The 20176-nt window shown below is 45.0% G+C and overlaps 1 protein-coding gene across 18 annotated transcripts in view; it reads left to right on the forward strand.

Annotated features, from left to right (window-relative positions):
* The window catches only part of FRMPD3 (FERM and PDZ domain containing 3), a 133829-nt gene that overhangs the window by 95950 nt on the left and 17703 nt on the right, over window positions 1-20176 (forward strand). For 15 of the 18 annotated variants that reach the window (XM_074323514.2, XM_074323528.2, XM_074323516.2 and 12 more), the window contains 6 exons: window positions 408-539; window positions 1942-2061; window positions 6833-6969; window positions 7309-7435; window positions 9447-9536; window positions 11289-11468. In XM_074323514.2, the coding sequence (XP_074179615.2) occupies window positions 408-539; window positions 1942-2061; window positions 6833-6969; window positions 7309-7435; window positions 9447-9536; window positions 11289-11468 (786 nt within the window). Of the gene's footprint in view, window positions 1-407; window positions 540-1941; window positions 2149-4734; window positions 4832-6832; window positions 6970-7308; window positions 7436-9446; window positions 9537-11288; window positions 11469-20176 lie in introns of those variants that run through there. The other 3 variants (XM_074323529.2, XM_074323515.2, XM_088795319.1) reach the window with 3 other exon arrangements.

Raw genomic sequence — 20176 nt, forward strand, 5'->3', positions numbered from 1 at the left:
ACTCAGGTGAGAAGAACCAGCACAGTGTCTGGCACTTAATAAACACTCAGGAAATAATCTGTTGAAAGGAAGGAGAGAGAGGAAATGACGGACAACCATGATCTTCTTTTGCTATATACCTGGCCAGGTCAAGTTCAAAAACACTTCCCTCCCTCGCCTCCCAAGGTACCTTTGGTATTCCTCAGCGTCCAGGCCTCTGAACAGCACTCATGCACCACTCTCATCCTGGAGACGTTGCCTGGGCCACCACAAAGGCTGAGGTCTCTGTGTGGCCCACTTTCCCAGCTTCAGTCTTTTCCCCAGGACTTCTCTTTCTTGGGAGTTCAGTTCCCCCTCCCATGGTTGGTGCTTGGAGTAGGTCAGAGCTAGAATGGATCTCCCTCTCAAGGCACTTTTCTCTTCCACAGGATGTGATGATGACATTACAAGACCGTCTTTCCTTGAGGTACATTGAGCACTTTGCTCTTGTCCTTGAGTATGCTGGGCCAGAACAGAGCCACAAATTCCTGCTTCTCCAGGACAAGCAGCCCCTGGCTTATGTAAGTAACTCTTTTACCCTGGCTTGATAGCTTTGCATGTGGCCTCTGCTAGAGAAGAGGACCCCAGGTACTCTCTTTCTGGAAAAATTCATAATGATGTGCTCGGCCAGAAACTCACAGGTCTCAACAGTGGTCTATACTACCCACCTCCAGAGGGCTTTTGGCAATGTCCCTTGTGACCTAAAAAGGACATGAAGATTGTTAGTCTTGGTTTCTAGTGGGAAAACTTTGCAGTGGTGAGTCACTGCATGGCTCCTGAATGCTGAGTTGAAGAGCTGTGTCAACTCTCCTGTCTCCTGGAAGCTGGGCCTGATAGACATTTCTGCCTCTGAAAGGAAATGGCCTTCAGATGAAGGCTATAAAGGAAGGGTCAACAAGTGGAGTCTAGCAAGAGCAGTGAGGCCAGGACAAGTGTGATCTGAGAATGGGCTGAGTGGGGCCAAGAATGGGTAGCATGTCACCCACATCAATTTCCAAGGCAGAGTAGGAGAAAGCATCTTATCATCCTAGCCTTTTCCATATGGAAAAAGGCTGGGGAAATTCAGCTTTGCTGCATAGTATTTCACCAACGGTGAAACACCAGAAGAGCCAATCAATACTCCCAGAGTGGGAGGGAAGGCGTTGGGGAGAAATGTATAAATGGAAATGAAACAAAAGCCAAAATCAGACACAAAAAATTTGCGGATTTTGGAAAGAAAAATTCTTCAAGTTTAGCTCTCAGACAAATGCAATCCAGGGACTCGTGAGTTCCCCCCTATGAAGGGAAGGTTGTGGGTGTCCTGCTTGGAGGGCGGCCTACGCGCCTCCCCACCACTCAACAGATCTTCTGAATCCAACTGGTCTCTTGTTCTAAATGGGATTTTAAACTTTTTTATTGCAAAAAAACTAAATATACAAAAGAGTAGAAGGAATTGTATAAGGAATCCTCATAACCCATGCCAGCTTCAACAGTTAGTGATACATTGCCAACTTGTTTTATCTATACCTCCAAATGGGATTTTAAATCTTTGATTTAGCTTCTAATCAGCAACTTATTCTGCTTGAGGCTGGGCCCCTCTGCAAGGTAAAGGCATTGGTCCCACAGCAAGAAAAGAGCCAGAGAAGTTCCCAGGAGCCCTCTCTTTCTACCTAGTATCTTGGGCCTTAGACCCAACTGTTGATAACAGCCATGTCCTGGATAAGTGATTCAAAAATTCTGGTCCCTTATGTCAGAAGGGCAGAAAATACCTGGGTCCTCATGACTTTTCTGTGAGGGTAGTAGGCATTGGCCAGCCGGGAGACAGAATGGTAAACAGCACCCTTGCTCAAGCCTCCCTTTGAGGAGCCACTGAGCTGGCTCCCACCAGCACAGCTGTTGATTCCCAGATCTTTTTGCCTCCAACCTCTCATCCCTGGGATTCAGGTGGTGCAGCGGACACACTATCAAGGAATGAAATGCCTCTTCCGAATAAGTTTCTTTCCCAAAGACCCGGTGGAGCTGCTACGTCGGGATCCCGCTGCTTTCGAGTACCTGTACATCCAGGTAGAGTCTGATTGGGGATACATAGACAGACAGACCAATGGACAAACAAGCAGGCAGGCTGTTCTGCCATCACAATGAAGACACTATGTAAGTTTTTCCAACCTCCAAGTAGCTCTGAAGGCCCTTTCATTTTCTGTTACCATTGTAGTCCATGGCCAATTTGGTTGGTCTGGTGACCTGAGCTGGCTGTGGTTCAAAGTCCTGTCTGTTTGTCTAGACAGATTTCATCAGTTTTCAGGAGCAAACACCAGTAGTTCCAGCACTATCACAGGATCCCAAGGTTTAACAAGTCAGTTTGGGAAACAGGGGGACCCAACCCCCAGTGCCTAGTGAGAAAATGATTCCCAATTCAGTTCATCCAGAGACATTTGCTGAGCACTTACTCTGGGCCAGGCCCTGTGCTCAGTGCTATCAATCAAGGTGAACAAAGAATTGTCTGACTTGCTAGAGCTCATAGATGTGTACATAAATAAATATAAGATAGTGTGATAGGCAGTATGATGATGACAGGGTGCAATTGTCAGTAGGGACACCCAGGAAGCAGTTTGCCAACTCTCCATGGAAGGGGATAATGAAGGCTTCACAGAGGGAGTGATGCACACATGCTCTTAGCTTTGAAGAATAAGTAGATATTTGCTATGTGCACAGATGTAGTGGAACAGGCACATTCTAAGCAAAGGGACTTGTATCTACAAAGGCTTCATGGCATGAAACAGCACAACATGATGAGAGAGCTGCGAGTGATTTATTATGGCTGAAGTGGAGAATGTGAGGTAAGGAGCAATAGGAAATAAAATGGGAAAGACAGGAAGCAGGTGGTGAAGGTCTTGATAGGTCATGACAAGTACAGGCTTTAAAATTATTTAGGGCAGTGGTTCTTAAAGTGTGGTCCCTGGACCAGCAGCAGCAACCTGAAAGTTGTTAGAAATGCAAATGCTTGAGCCCCAGCCTAGTCTTACTGAATCAGAAACTGCAGGTAGGGCCCAAAAGTCTGTTTTAACAACTCTTCTAGCGGATTATGATGCCTGATGGAGTTTGAGAACCACTACTTTAGGGCACATTAGAATTACCTGGGAAGCTTTGCGGGGGGAAAAAATGTTCTGTCCCACCCAAGACCAAATAAATCAAAATCTATGGGAATGAGGTCCAAACAGTGACATTTTCTAAATTCCTCATGTGATTCTAATGTGCAGCTAAAGAACTCCTGCTGTAGAGTGGGGGCACAGAAATGCTGAAAGGAGAGTGGCCTGGTTAGATGAGCAATGTTAAAAGACTGCAGACTGCTGAGGAAGTACACCAGCTAGGGAGCTATTGCAGTTATCCAGAGGAGAAATGGTGGGGGCTGGAATCAAGGCAGTGATGGAGGAGGGATGGGATTCAAGAGATATTTAAAAGGAGAATCGATGGGCTTTGACTCGAGTGGTAAATGTGATATCATTGCCCAAGGTAGGGTATATAGGTAGTGGAATGGATTTGGGGAAAAGATGAGTTCATTTTGAGATGTGTTGAGTTTTAGGTGCCAATAGGACATATAGAGTGCTTGATGAGAGAGGGGGTAATACTCTCCAAACTCATCTCTGACAATGTCTCTGATGGTGACACCTGGAGCTGTGCTATGGGACATCATGGTTGTCCTTGCTGCCCCTTCTGACAACCTAAAATGTTAGGAACATTTCTCAAACAGCCTTGGGTTCCTTTATCAGCACTCTACGGGGCAATGAGTTGTGGTTTCTCTATGAATTTTATAAGTTTAGTTCTTATTTTATTTGCCCTACATTTCTTCATTCAAGCTTCTGGTGGTCATCCTGGTTCAAATGTTTTGGAATTTGGTGACAAAACATGTCCACCCTCTCTCTCCCCTTTGTGATGATATTGATTTCAGCTGTATTTTTTCTTCCTTTTCTTAAATCATTTTTAGATTATTTTTTAAATTTATTTTTGATACAATTCACATACAATGTTAGTTTCAGGTGTACAACATAGTTATTCAACATTTATATACCTTATGAAGTGCTCATCTTGATAAGTCTAGTACCTATCTGGCACCATATATAGTTATTGGAATATTCATGGCTGTATTCCCTCTTTTTTTATACTAAGCAGCTTTATTGAGGCCTAATTGACACATAAAAAACTTCACGTATAAAGTGTACAATTTGATAAGTTTTGACATATGTTTATACCGATGAAACCATCACCACAATCAAGATACTGAACATATCCATCACCCCCAAAGGTTTCCTCAGGCTCCTTTGTAATTTGTCTCCCTATTCCTAGGCAACTACTGACCTGCTGTCTGTCACTATAGAGTACTTTGCCTTTTCTAGAGTTTTATATAAACGAAATCATATAGTATGTACACTTATTTTGGTCTGGCTTCTTTCACTCGTCATAATGATTTTGAGATCCATTCATGTTGTTGTGTGTATCACTAGTTCATTCCTTTTTATTCCATGGTATGGATGTACCAAAATGTGTTTATCAGTTCACCTGCTGATGGAAATTTGGGTTGTTTTCAGGTTTTGGCTACTCCAAAAAAAAAAAAAAAAAGCTTTTATGAATATCCACGTACAAGTCTTTGTATGACATATACTTTTTTTTCCCTTGGGTAAATACCTAAGAATGGAATGGTTTGATCATACGGTAGATCTATCTTTCTTTAATTTTTTACAGAAACTCCAATACTGTTTTCCAAAGTGGCTGTACCATTTTACATTCCCACCAGGCATGTATGAGAGTCCCAGTTTCTCCACATCTTCATCAGCACTTGGTATTATCAGCATTTTTTTAAGTCATTCTAATAGCATACAGTGGTATTTCATTGTGGTTTTCATTTGCATTTCCCTAATGACTAACGATGTTAAACACCTTTTCATGTGCCTATTTGCCATCCTGCATCTTTTTTTGGTTAAGTTTCTGTTCACATCTTGCCCACTTTTTTATTGGGGTTGTTTGTTTTCTTGTTATCCAGTTTTGGGAGTTATTTACGTATTGTGGATACAAGTTGTTTGTTGGTTATGTTATTTGCAGTTATTTTCTCCCAGCCTCTCTGGCTTGTCTTTTCAGTCTCTAAACAATGTCTTTCACAGAACAAAAGTTTGAATTTTGATAAAGTCAAATTTGTCAATTTGTTCTTTTATGAATTGTACTTGTGGTATCATATCTAGATTTGCCTAACCCATAGTCACAAAGATTTTCTCCTGTTTTTTTCTGGAAGTTTTATCATTTTAGGCTTTACATTTAGGTCTGTGATCCATTTTGAGTTAACTTTTATGTGTGGTACAGGGTATTGATCAAAGTTGGGTTTTTTACATGTGAATATTTAGTTGTTCCAGCACCATTTGTTGAAGACTATCCTTTCTTCACTGATTTTCCTTTGCACCTTTGTCAAAAATCAGTTGTCTATGTATGTGTGGGTCTATTTCTGAACTCTCTCTTCTGTTCCATTGATCTACCTGTCTAGCTTTATGGCAACATCACACTCTTTTGATTACTATCGCTTCATAGCAAGTCTTAAAATCAGGTAGTGTTTGTCCTCCAACTTTGTTCTTCTTTTTCAGAGCTGTTTTGGCCATTTTCGGTCCTTTGCGTTTCCGTGTGAATTCGCTTGTCAGTTTCTACCAAAAACTTGCTGTGATTCTGATTGGAATTGTGTTAAATCTATAGATCCATTTGGGGAGAACTGACATCTTAATAATATTGAGTCTTCAAACCCATGAACACAGTACACGTTTACATTTATTTAGGTCTTCTTTAATTTTTTCAGCAATGTTTTCTAGTTTTCAGTGTACAGGTCTTTCACATATTTTGACAGATTTATCCTTAATTATTTCATATTTGTGATGCTTTGGTAAATGGTTTTGATTTTTAATTTGAATTTCTGATTGTTGCAAGCATGTAGAAATATAATTTGTTTTTGTACATTGTTCTTATATCCTGCAACCTTGCTAACTCATTAGTTCTAGTAGTTTTTCTTTTACTTTTAGATTCCATTGGATTTTCTGCATAGATGATCATTGATGAAACCTTCCTTTTCCACTCTTTCCTATACTGTAGTAATACCACCATGGCTCTCTAGTCCCTTAGCTCATTCACCTCAATACAATGGGCAACTGGTCTAACCAAGGCTGAATCAATGATAGCTGAGACTCTGACCCTCAGGGTTTGGGGATTGTCATACCCTTGGCCAGTAACTCCTTTTAGGATAGCATAAGGAAGAGTGACTCACCACAGCTTTTGATCTTCAGAGCCCAAAGAACAAAATATTTGCTCCATCCCTGCAATCCATCTCTCACCCTAGGTTTCTGGGCCAGAGCCCTATAGAAAGCCCCTCCCAAGGTCTCTCTTCCTTTGTTTCCATCTGAGCTAGTAGAGCAACCCTGTATGGCTGGGTGTGTGTGTGTGAGTATAGGTCCCCCCCCGCCAAGAAAAGGCAGGGAGGGTCTCTTGTAACAAGAGGAAAGAAAGAGAGTGTTGCTATGTCTCACTTTTGCAGTGACCTAGATGTTCGGCCCACTTGTGCCTTGCCTCTGTGTGCACCCATCACTGGGAAGAAGGCTGTCCAATATCCGCTGAATGACATGAATAGTGTCTCTGAGACCCAAGGTTTCTCTGTTACCTCTTCCCCAAAGGCAGGATTTTCCTCTTCCCCTTGACCTAGGATGATTTACTGATACAGGATGTTTTTCTGGAATGGAAGGGAGTAGAAAAGGGTGGGGTAGGGAGGGAACATCTCCTTTAATTGACAGGTTTGGACTGCCCTCTCTCACAGAGTCGAAATGATGTTATCCGAGAACGCTTCGGAATGGACCCCAAGCCGGAGATGCTTTTGGGCCTTGCTGCCCTTCACATCTATATCACTGTCTCAGCCACTCGACCTAGTCAGAAGATTTCTCTCAAGAATGTAGAGTGAGTTGTGCTGGGGCCCTTGGGATGGGAGCCCTTCTAAAGCTGTGTAGGGAAAAGATGCAATGGTTGAACTATGCTATGCTTTTCAGGAATGTAGGTCTGGGATGGGGGTGACAACTGGAGTGTCTCATACCAAGACCATGATGTACTTGAGCTACAGCTTCTACTAGGGTACTGTGGCCAATGTAATTCTCCTGCCCCCATCCCTGTTTCTCTTTCTCTTTCTCCCAGGCTCTATTCCTGCATCTCTGCCTCTCAGGTTCATTCAGTTTCTCTTACTATCTTCCTTTCTCTATCCCAGTTTGTCTCTCTCACTAAGTTCTTTTCTTGTGCTTTTAGGAAGGAGTGGGGCCTGGAACCCTTTCTTCCCCCCTCCCTCCTGCAGGGCATCAAAGAGAAGAACCTCCGAAAATCTCTCTCTCAGCAACTTAAGGCCCACCAAACATATCCTTCCAGCAGCACCAAGGTACCCAAAGTAGGCTATTGGACACCCTGCTCAGGCACTAGTGGCCATGGGGGCTCCTGCATGATTCCCCCGCAGCTCTGGTCTTCTGGAGAAGCTCCCCACTGTGTTCAACTTGGGTATACATCCAGCTTGGACAGATATGAGGGACGATTGCAGAAAGGGGTTACCCCCAAGCCTGAATCTCCCCGACAGACAGCTCAGTGGCCAATCACTGAGTGAGCCCAGGGTCCTCAAAGCAAAGGGGCCAACATGCAGGTGGAGAAAATTCTCGGGTCATTTCAGCCATTTAGTCAGTGCTGGTTGAACACCTGCCATTGTGGACATCACTGGACCCCGAGGAGGTACATGTTTTCCATAGAAATGACTGGTCTGTTCCTCATTAGCTTTCTAATTCATTAGTCCTGGGACAGGGAATTCTGGCAGATAAAAGCCTAGCCCAGTGCAACAAAGCCTGACCCGGAGAATGGGTGATTGGGTGGCATGGAAGGCTCAGGTCACTGCTATGCTCTCCAGCACTTTCTCAGGTGCCCTCTGAAGGACTCCCACTCCCTGCTCCCCCAGCCCTGGAGTTTGTAAGGCTCAGTCTGCTTGTGCCCAGGAGTCAGGAGGGTGTTGAGAGGCACTGGAATCAGCATGCAGATGTAGACACAGGACATAATCACCCCATATATTTCACCCATTCCAGATTCCTTGCATTACCAAATAGCTTCTCCTTTTAGGATGCAGATTTTTCCAGAGTTAAACCATTCCTACCTTGCTGTGTATATTTAATCAAATTGTTTTCTTCCCAGAGGAGAATATCAGTGCTCCCAACCGTCTCCTCAGCAAACACTTTTGGAGGCCCCCCAGTGTTCGGGCTGGAGATACAAAGATAAAGAAGTCCTGGTCTCCGCCCTCGAGTCAGGCACAGGCTAGTGGGGAAACACATAGTCACAACACAGTGCGACAGGCGTGCGTGCTCTGGAAGCATGCAGAAGGAACACCCAACCCCGCCAGAGGGAGCTGGAAAAGACCAGGAATCGTGCATTTGACACCAGAGCTGGGTCTTGACAGACAGATAAGAGTTTGGCTCGATGAGCTGGGGGGAGGAAGACTTTCCCAGGCAGGGAAATCTGTCTGGCCAAAGGCCTGGGGATATGAGAGAACATGGTACATGGAAAGAAATGCAAATAGTTCAGCATAAGCCAGGAGAGAATGTTCAAGGAACATTCCTGTGGCACTGGGGTGGGGGGCAGTGGGTGCAAGAGAGGAGGCTGGAGAGGTTGGCAGGAGCCAATTCATGGAGAGTCTTGTGTGCCTGGGAAAGGAGTTATATTTCACCCTGTAGGCAGCGGGAACCATTGAAGGGTTTAAGCAGACAGCTGATGTGATTAATCTAATGTTTTAGGGTGCTCCCACTAAGCAGTGTGCAGAGGTTGAGGGAAAGGAGTGTCATACTGAAGGTAACCTGGCTGCCACCCTGACATATGTCGGGGGGCATCAAGGCAATGAGCGTGGGGCTAGAGAAAAGGGGTGGATAGCTTGGAGAGACACTTAAAAGGTGGAATCAAGATAATTTGGTGACTGGTGGCCCTCTCAGGTAAGAGGATGAGGGAGGAGTCCAGTGTGACTCCTAGGTTGGACTTAGGGGTGCTCAGGATTAAAGGTATTGAGAGGGACCCCCAGTTGGGGATGGCCAGTATCTAGTGGCTGTAGGGGATCTCAGGAGAGAGGTATAGATGAGGTGGGGTGTCACAGTTGGGGAAAGTGTTGGAGTTAACCCAAGAACAAAATAAGCAAGCTGAATTCTCAAGGAACGAGGGTCAGGAGGAAGAAGCAGGGTTTAGAAAGGGAAAGGGAATGCTAGAGGCAAGAGCTGTCCAAACTAGAACCTTCCTGGGTCTCCTCACACTCCCACAGTGTGGCTTGCTGACTAGTGCCTGTCCTAAGATCATGACACTCCCTCCTGAGAACATGGTTTGCTTTTGTGCGTCTCAAGTTTGTCGTATTTCTGGGTGGGTTGTTTCTACAGGGCTCTGCAATACAGGCAAAGCTCCAGTATCTTCGAATTCTGAATGAACTTCCAACCTTCACTGGCGTTTTGTTCAACACTGTGGGCCTGGTCAGTGAGGGCAGTGGGAGTGTGGGGGGGGAGGGAGCCCTCTGTGTGTGTTGTCCTTGGGTGGAGAGCAGGAGGGATTCCATTAGAGCTTTAGGGGGGCATTCTCTCTCGGCAAATATTTCTAAAGTCCTTCCCTCCTCTTCCTCCTCCTTCTCTCTCTCCCCTCCTACGGTGCTCTGGTCCTGCCTCTGGTAAAATCGTAAAGTAGGAGGCGATATTTGTTTTCAGTATCCCTCCATGACCCTTTTGTGTCCCCTCTCCTCCATTTCAGGGGTTGGCAAACTTTTTCCATAAAGGGCCAGGTAGTACATATATTAGGCTTTGCAGGCAGGCCGTGCACATGTCACAAATATTCAGTCCTGCCATTGTAGCATGGAAGAAGCCACAGACAAATGTATAAACAAATGAGTGTGGCTGTGTTCCGCTATCCCTATTTATGGACCCTGAAATTTGAATTTCATGTGATTTTCACGTGTCACAAATATGGTTCCTTTAATCGTTTTCCAACCATTTAAAAATGGAAAAACCATTCTTAGTTCGTGGGCCTCCAAAAACTGATGGTGGGCCAGCTTTGCCATGGGCCTGCGTTTGCTGACCCCTGCTCTGTTTCATCGCCCTTCCTTATACCGCTTCAGCCCCAACCCAAGGCTTCCTGAGTTAGCATACTTCCCCCTGTCTGCCCAGGGCCTCCATTGCAACAACACCCCTCTGCGGAGTGGGAGGGAGTGCTGGCCCCCCTAAGACTGTGCCCCAGGCTAGTTTCCCCTGGCAAGCTGTGGTGAAAGGAAAGTCACAACACCATGCTGACTGGATCCAGGTGCTTGTCAGGCTCTGGGAAACATGCTGTTGTGTTCATGCGCGTGGGCACACCAGTGGAAAGCTGCCTATCAAAGAACCTATAGCAGATGGAACACGTTCCTCCAGATGATGCTGATACCAGGGAATAGGCCCACAGAAGACTCAGGCCTGATGGAGCCAAGGAGCCTATCGGGACCACTTAAGGGAATTCCGTCCATTTGGTGCAGAGGTAGCCATTTACATACTGGGATTTGAGGATCACTGACAGCCCACTATCCCCTCCGTCCACTCCCCCCCCACCACACTTCTGCCACTGTTGAAATTCTTATAGGCCATTCCTTTGGGTTAAGACTGCTGTTGTGTCTATTAAGGGAAAATATCTTCTTAGGGAGGGAGACCCACCTCCCCCGCCCCACATGAAGTACCCAATCAACCCTTAACACCTTAGGCAGAGTATTCTTTTTCACTTTAGCTTTTGGCACCCAGTGAGAAGTGCAAGTTTGAGTGGCTGTTGGTCCAGCGAGGGATAAAGACCAAACACAGGATGCCACCTGTTCAGGCAGAGCATTGAGTGGAGGCCTTGAGTGGCCTGCAGCCACAAATGGAAAGTCCTTGGGATGCGATAGGAATATGGTGCTGTAAAGGCCCGGAAACAAAGCTCGCTTACTTCATGATTTTGCTAGAGCCAGCCCTGCTGCTGTTCACTTCACTCAAGCTGCTGCTGAGGCTAACGTGCCCATTTGGACTGATGATCTGGGGCCCTGACCTGAGAACAGGAGCATCCCAGATCATTTTCCCCTGAAGGCTGTCCTTCTGCCCTGACACTGAGCCCCAGATGTTTCCAGACCTCCCAGCAAAACTGGTCCAATGCCTGTTTTCTATTCTCTCCTCCTGCTTCCTCTCCCCATCTCCTCTGCCTTCCTATGAATGCTGCCCACCACACTTGGGCACCAGGACGAGAAGCAGTCAGCCACGACTCTCCTAGTGGGACCCCGTCATGGTATTAGCCATGTTATTGACCTCAAAACCAACCTTACCACTGTGCTGTCCGAGTTCAGCAAGATCAGCAAGATCCAGCTGTTCCGGGAGAACCAGGGCGTGGCACGGGTGGAGACCAGCATCATGGATGCCAAGGTAAGCCCAGCTTTGGGACCCACTTCTCTCCAGGGACAGGCCTTGGGGACAAAGAAAGAAGTAAACTTGAGAAAGGGCGTTTGAGCCTATCAGGTGAGGTTCAGTTGTTCTGAAGTGGTTCAGACCCTGAACCCCTTTGGGCTCATCTTTCTTTCCCTTCTCAACCCTGTGGGATCTGGTATCTTCTTGGCCACGTATTAAGGTCAGCCATTGCTAGGGAAAGCTAGGGAGTGTCCAAGCAACCCGTAAGAGGTTTTTAGCAAAGAGCAGAGGAACTGGAGAACTTGGAGCTACACCCAGGCCATCATTTCCAAATCTTTCTTGTGTCATAGCACACATAAGAAATTACATTCATGTGGAATACTGCAGTAAATGGACCAGTCCCCAGATACCCTGGACACCCCAGGCGCTGCCTGGCTGCCCCAGAGGCTGAAAGGATATGTGCACACCATTTGGGGAGCCCTGCCATAGGCACACCCGCTTGGAATCATGGAGAAGGGGATGTCTGAGTATGTGGCCAGAACCAAGGGGGCCTGGGGAAGTGGTGAGCAGGTAGAACGTAGTCCCAATTTCAACTCCCAGAGTCCACCTCTTCCAGAACCTTAGAACATTTCCCATAGATCAGCTCCTTCAGCCTGGCAAGAAACTTGTGCAGAGTCTGGCAGCCATGGTCAACCACCTCCTCCACGGCTCTCCTGTTTGGATACCCAGTGACCAGTGTGGGTGGGGAGCAGGTCTGCCAGCTGGTGAAAGCTATTAGAGGAGGTGCAACTTTTCTTCCTTAAAGGATTTCCCAGTGGGAGATGTTGTTAGCACATTAAGAGGTTTAGTGTTTGCTGTTTCTAAAAGAGCAAATTATTTAATTTATTTTTGTCTTTGTGAAACCCAGAAAGCTTTAATATGTTAATTTTTCCACCTGCGATTCACAGGATTGCCATTGGTTTAGGAACCTGCCTGGAGCTGATATTTAATTGGCTTGTGGCCACTTCCTCAACCAATGATTTCTGCCCTCCTCAGATGTTGTTGGGTAAAAAGCCAAATAGGTAGGTAGGGAAGGGGGAGGAAAGACAAGACATGCGCGGGAGATGTGGCTTCCTGAGAAATAAAAAGGGTTTAAAACAGAGAAACATCTTGCCAACTGAATCTTCTTTGCTCTGTGACATTGGCTGCAGAATATAATTTCCTCGAGAGCTTTTGAAAAATACAAATGCTTGGGTCCTACTCCCAGAGATTGTGATTTAATTGATCGAGGTATAGCCTGGGCATCAGGATTTATTTATTTTCCAGTTCCCCGGGTGATTCTGTAGTACAGCCAGGTTTGAGAACTACTCACCTCTGGGTCTAGAGCTTTGGGAGGAAGCAGACCAAACAGGATCAGTGTTGCCTGAGTGAGGAGCACTGTTCTTATTTCCAGGAGCAATCTAGCCACAGTTGTGGGCATGAATGCTGCCCTGGAGGGCTACACTCTTACTGGGGAGACTTAGACTCACAAAGACATATGAACTGCCTTGATAACACAACATCAGAACTTGTGTAGAGCTCTGGAATCAGATAAAGCATGTTCAAATCCCAGCTGTACCACTTCCTAGCTGTGTGACCTTGACAAAGTATCTTAACCTCTCTGAGCACTGATTTCCTCAACTGCAAAATGGAGTACCTATCTCAAAAGGTTGTCATCTAGGATTAAATGAGAAAATGCACGTAAAATGTCTTAGCACAATGCCTGACATAAATACCCAACAATGAGATCTGTTATTTTTTAAAAAAGCAAAACAGCAATAAAGAAATTTAATATCAATTAAATTTTGTAGATAAGTATAGCATGAAACATGGAATGAAAGAACAGGAAGGGGTTAACCAGAACTGGCTTCCCACAGGAGATTGTTTTTAAGCTGGATTTTAAAGTGATAGGTATGGCTTAGCAGAGAAAAGTGGGATGTATTCACAGGCAGAGAGCAAGCATGGAAATAAGCAAGCCATATGTGCAGGTCGATAAGCATACTTGCTTGGCTGGAGAGAATAACAAGAAAGGAGATTGGAGAGAATGGGGGTGGGCAGAACGAGCCAGTTATAAGCTTTGAAGGCCAGTCTGAGGAATTTAGATTCAATGTGATAGAATAGTGGGAATCCACTGTAGGCCCTGGAGCAGAGAAGTGATAAAATGAAAGCTGATTTGGACCAGTGTGCCTGATGGATGGGAGCAAGGCTAATGTGAAACCAGGGAGGTAAGGAGGGGATCATGGTGCTAGAGCAGGAGTGAAGTGATAAAAAAAGGGCCTGACCTGGAGGAACAGCAGTGGTAATGAAAAAGAAAGATGAATGTGAAACATGTACAGACATTAAGAGTGGGCATGCATATCCCTACATACATTCCTTTCTTGCACACATGGTGCACACATAGCCTCTATTGCCTGCTGCATGTAGCCTGAGTGCACTGAAGAATGGCACTATACATGCAGCACAGAGAGGGTCCACATCATGGGTGGGTAGAGAGGTGAGAGACTACATTAGGATATAAATGGAAGATCTTGTTGATGAATGGAGGGGGATAGGAGAAGGTTGCACTTTGCTGAGTGGGAAACAGCGAATGGTTAGGTAGATGATGCAACCATGAGGTGGCAGATGATTCAGGTAGGCCCTACTTTAAGCAACTACTAAAATACATATGAAAAAAACACAAGAGAATTATCCACTTTGCATTATAATGTTTCTACTTTGTAAAAAGAGTTATGTGCAGCAGGCAGAATAATGGCCACCCAAAGATGCTCATGCCCTAACCCCCAGAACCTATGAATATGCTATGTTATATGGCAGGGAGGAATTAAGGTTGCAGATGGAAGTAAGATTCCTAATCGGCTGATCTTAAAATAGGGAGATTAGCCTGAATTATCCAGGTGCGTCCAGTGTATGAGGTGTGATCAAACAGTACAGTGAATGTTTTAAAAATGTATTACAGTATAAGACACATTGCCGTTAAATCCCCCTCACTTTTAACACACTTATCCCATCTTTCTTGCCACTTTCTGAAGCAGCTCTGGAAGTCCTCTTTCGTTAGTGTCTTTAGTTGTGCTGTCCTGGCTGCCTTGATGTCCTGAATCATTTTGACTTTGGGGAAGAGCCAGAAGTCTCACGGTGCCATATCCAGTGAATAAGGTAGATGAGGACACACCATAATGTTTTTATTTGACAGAAATTGCCATATACCAGAAGCAATGTGTGACACACAGCGTTGTCATGATGGAGGATGATTTATGGCACACTTTAAAACACACCTTCTCTCAACCGTAGCTCACACCCGACTGACTGCACTGAACAAGTTGAAACATGTCACACATGCTGTTACTAAGGTTCAACGTGCTGTTACCTGTATTGAAGATCCCTGTCTTTCCATTGGATGGCACTCGGCAGCAGCACTCACCGTATTTTGCGATCACAACGAGAAAGGCTCTGTGTCACACATCGCTTCTGGTATGGCGATTTCCGTCAAATAAAAACATTATGGTGTGTCCTCATGCACCTTATTCACCAGATCTGGCACCGTGCGACTTCTGGCTCTTCCCCAAAGTCAAAATGACCATGAAAGGTAAAGGTTTTGAATCCATTCAGCATGTCGAGGCAGCCACAATAGTGCAAGTAAACACACTCACGAAAGAGAACTTCCAGAACTGCTTCAGAAAGTGTCAAGAACGATGGGATAAGTGTGTTCGAAGTGAGAGGGAGTATTTTGAGGGGGATTAATGGCAATGTGTCTTTTACTGTAATAATATTTTTAATCTAAACATTCACTGTGTTTTATGATCACACCTTGTAATCACAAGCGTTCTTTTAAGTGGAAGAGGGAGGCAGAAGAGGTCAGAGCAATGTGATGTAAGGACTCAGCCCAACCCTGATGGCCTTGAAGATAGAGGAAGGTGCCATAAGCCAAAGAATGTGAGTGGCCTTGAGAAGCTAGAAACCCCATTCTCCCCTAGAGCCTCCAGAACGCAAAGGGACACATCCCTGCCTACCTTTGATTTTACCCTAGTGAGACTCATGTCAGACTTCTCACCTCCAGAACTGTAAAGAGAATAGATATATATGGTTTAAGCCACTATGTATGTGTTAATTTGTATAGAAGCAATAGGAAACTAATATATGGTGAGATTCCTTCAAGTAGGAAGATCTCATTAAAGATATGATTTGATTGATAAATATTATGTTTATGCCCAACTTTTGTTACACAAAATCAGATCCATCTATAATCAGAGATGTCTGCTGTTTGCATCAGTAGTTACAAGTGCCCTATGTAATGGACAGGGCAGTATTTATATCTTTCTCAGATAAATCGGCTGTCAGATGGAAACCTGGATCTTTTTTCTCCCTCAGTCTTCCTCTTTTCCTACCACCACTCTATCACTTAGTATGAACTTACTGTTGCTAGGAAGCATGCTAAATCCATTGGGAGATACAAAGATGAAAAAGAAAAGAAAAATAAAACAGGGAAAAACATCCTTGACCTCAAGAAACTTACTGTCTTGTAGGAGAGACAGTAGTTTGCCAATTTATGGCATATTGAAGGGGTTACCGTAGGATAGGTACCAAGAACATGTCAGAATACAGAGAATTAAGGAAACTTCCTGGGGGCAGTTGATATAGGCAATATCTGTGGTTGCTGAGTGGTGCCTCTCTGCATATGTGTGCACAATGGGAAGGATTTCACAGCACAGGGTCCGGGAAGCTCCTTACTGGAGAATGGCTTCCCTGGGCTTTAAAGATAGAAGTCTATCTTTAGGGTTAGTGTCATGCTGTAGCCACCTTGCACAGCTGCATAAGAGCGAGTTAGACACATCTCTATCAACTCTGTATTCAGTGACATCTCAATGATAACTTGAAAGTGGCTATGGTTGGAGTATGTACACTGGGGAAATTGTCAAACACTACAAATCAGGACTTCAGAGAATTGGTTGTTAAATGTTTACAAGCACACACTGCAGAGGGTACATGAAAAAAGAGTGTCTGAATTTCCTTAACAAGGAGCATGGAGGTTAGAAGCCAGACTTGGCCCATTTCTCCCTAGATATGCCACTCTGGTCTGGGAATTTTCTGGAAAGACCTGGTAAAACTAAGATTATTCACTTAAAGCAGTAGTTCTCAGCTCTGGCTGCATAGTAGAATTGTGGGAGATTTAAAAACCACCGGGTACCCAGGCCCTTCCTCTCAGACCATTTAAATCAGAATGTTTGGAGGTGAGGCTGGAGTATATAGGTTTGTAAAACTTCACAGGTAATTCAGATGTGCATTTGACCTGAGAACCACTGCCTTAAAGAGATCGAATATATGGTGATGGAAGGAGAACTGACTCTGGGTGATGAACACACAATGGGATTTATAGATGATGTAATACAGAATTGTACACCTGAAATCTATGTAATTTTACTAACAATTGTCACCCCAATAAATTTAATAAAATAAAATTAAAAAAAAAAAAGATATTTTGTCTTACCCCCAAATTGTCTGGCTATGCCCAATTAGCCTTTCCCAATGCCATGGAGGCAAGAACCCAAATGTACTGGTGGTCCCCTTGCCCCCTCAAGGCCCTTGGATATCCATCCTTTTCCTGTTTTCAGGGATGCTAGGGTAAGCAGAGACTACCTCAGGACTAGTCTCATTTTTAGTTGGCATCCTAGAAAAAGTACTAGGTGCCTTCAAGCTCCCAGAGCACCCCAGGAAGCAGATGGGGCTGGAGCATGTCAAACTATTCTCCGCTGTACCTTTTCATAGCTGGCTGGCCATGCCTCCAACTCCATTCTCCTATTCTCCTTCTCCATTTGAAGATGGCCTGGGACATGCTTAGTTACAGTTTTCACTCAGCTTATTTGTTTTTAGTGGAGCACATGCGAAGGAGTGTGCAAATATCTTTCTTACTCCAAGAGACAGCAGTCTGGTACTGAGACAGCACTGGGCCATTACCATACCCCATTACCAAGGAAGTACACAAGGGGAGAAAAGAAGCCATCAAAGGAATGTCCCAAGGGATCCCTTGTGGCCCAGTGTGTCTCCTATTCTCTTTTGAGCGTTATTGCTCTAGTGCTTCCTGTAGGGATAAGCATTACATTAGACATAATGATCATTAAAATCCTATTTAAAAGAAAATGTTGGTTTTGAAAGGTTCTAAGAAAACTAATCCAATCTCTTTGATCGCCTACGTCTGATTTGAGTTTTACCCCTTCTGGCCAAAAGTGAATTTGTGTTCCTTCTCCAAGCTGCATTTGGCCTGTGCTGGGGCCCAGTTGGCTGTGCAGTGATGCAGAGGAGAGGTTCCTGACCTGCTGTGCTGAGCCAGCTGGGAATGTGCTTGGCCCTCTCTGAACACAGGATTTTGCTTTCATGCTGCTTTATTACTGATATCGGGTTATATTGGGTTAAGAGATAAGAGGGGAAACTGAAGCCAGACAGTTAATTTAATCAGCCAGTTAGTCACACAGCCTCCAATCTGTCCATTAGCCAGCCGACCAGCCAGCCAGACAGCTTAACCGGTCAGGATGTCAGGCTATTAGGTTGTTAGGCATTCTTCTGTCCTGAAGCCAGCTTGTCAGCCAGGGCAGGAGTGGGTCAGACTGCCCTGCAGCCAGCTAGTCCATCAGTTTGTCCAGCAGTCAGCCTGTACTTTGGTCAAATGGTCCTTCATTCTATTCGTCAGCCAATGCCATTTCCTCAAAGAAGCTCTCTCCATCATCTGGAACCAAATTATTTACACATGCTCACATTCTCACCCACCCACACACAGATCCAGGACATTCTATGTTCTGATAGCTGTCTGTACTTTGCCTTCATAGCACTTATCACACCTTGCAGTCATATTCATTTTTATGATTATTTGGTTTATGTCTTATTTCCTGCTAGATTGTAAGTGTCATGAGGTCAGGAAATGTGTTACCCTGTTCTGGGATGAGTGGCTGCATCTTTCAGTGGGTAATGCTGCCCATGAGCCATCTAGCCAGTGTGTAGCACCTTGCTGGGTGGACAGAGCGGGGTGTGGGAGCATTTCAGCTAGAGGGACCAACAGAGGTTAAGGTATGAAGGGGTACAAGAACGTGGCATCTCTGGCAAACTGTAAATAATGTGCCATTGCTACAGCATAAGATGAGGGACTGTGATGGAAGGAGGGCACAGGCAGAGTTTGTGGGAGTTATGCTTGGAGCCATAAGTTGGGTCCAGGTCCTGAAGGGTCTGTGTGGGTTGGAAGGCAGTGGGTTTTAGGTGATGAGCTATATAAGATTTTAAGTGACAGGGAGAGTCGTATTTTAGAACATGACTCAAGCAGCAATATGGAGGTGAAGTGGATAGAGACTGGGGACAGGGAGGCCAATCAGGAGGCTATCTGGAGGTCATGAGGTAAGTGTGTCCCCACCTTTTCCATATTACAAAAAAAATGTCATGATTTGTATGGCACACTGGAATAAACAGATAAGGCAGCTTGTGGGCAGAGGCAACAGGACCTGAAGGCTGCAGGGTTCAGGATCTCAGTACACTTGTCACCCATTCACACATACCTTCAGAGTTTTGGCCTTGAAGGAAGATAATGAGGGCCTGAAATAAAGCAGTGGCAGCAGGAATGGCCACGATGTCTGTGACGGCTCCTGAGGCAAGCCTAGCGAGTCTTTGGCCCTCATAATATGGTGGTCGCAGCTACTCACTCCCAAACCTTGGTGTATCCTTCTGCCATTGGTGGCAGGTAATGAGGCAGAAGGGGGTATGTCATTCTCTCCCCCCTCCCATTCCATTTCATTCCCCTCTGTCTACCTTGTTATACACAAGATTAACCATTCTGTTATGACTGAGAAACATCCAGAAACATCCATCAACTGGAGGTACAGACATCCCCTCAGCTCCTTCCTAATAATGACTAAAGATAACATCTCAGTTAGGCCCCTTTTTCACTGGAGAAAGGAGCCATTGGTCCTTGGGTACAGACCATTCCTTTTCTTGCTGATGGTATTGCCTGACCTCCATAGGAGCATCACTAACTCATTGCCGAAGAGGCAGAATCCAAATGCCTCACTGTGGCACGCAGTATAATTGGATGTATGGTAACTATTAAACAATTCAAGATAGGATTCAATTCAGCACAAGATTGTGTGATGTAGACATAAGCACTGTACAAGTTCTGAAATAGGAAAAGAGCTCAAGGTGGAAATAGACTGGAGATGGTAATTTGGGAATCCCCAGCACAGAGTTGAAAGTTGATGCCCTGATGATGAAGAACTAAGGGTAGAGGACTGAGCCTGAGGTATGGATCAGGTGGGGAGGTTGTGCAAGAAGAGCCTGCCAAACAGCAAGATGGAGATAGCCAGAGATTACAGAAGCAGAACACAGTATCACGTCACAGAAACAGAAGCCAAGAGAAGAATTTCCAAAGGAGACGGAGATTACCGTTGGCAAATGAAACAAGCTGAGAGATGTGAAAATGAACACAAACTACTGTATTTAGCTGGAAAGAACCTTCACTTCTTGATCAGGTGGCAAACTATGACCCATGAGCCAAACCAGAGCCAATCCTGTTTCTGTAAATAAAGTGTTGTTGGAACACCGTCACATCCATTTGTTTCGTTTATGGATTATCTATGGCTGTTTGCACACTACAATGGCAGACTTGTTGCAACAGAGTCTATATGGCCCGCAAGGCCTGAAACACTTACTGTCTAGCCCTTTATTGAAAAAGGTTGCCA

Source organism: Rhinolophus sinicus, chromosome 18 (assembly GCF_057876585.1).
Source record: "Rhinolophus sinicus isolate RSI-liver-muscle chromosome 18, RSI-T2T, whole genome shotgun sequence".
Lineage (NCBI taxonomy): Eukaryota > Metazoa > Chordata > Mammalia > Chiroptera > Rhinolophidae > Rhinolophus > Rhinolophus sinicus.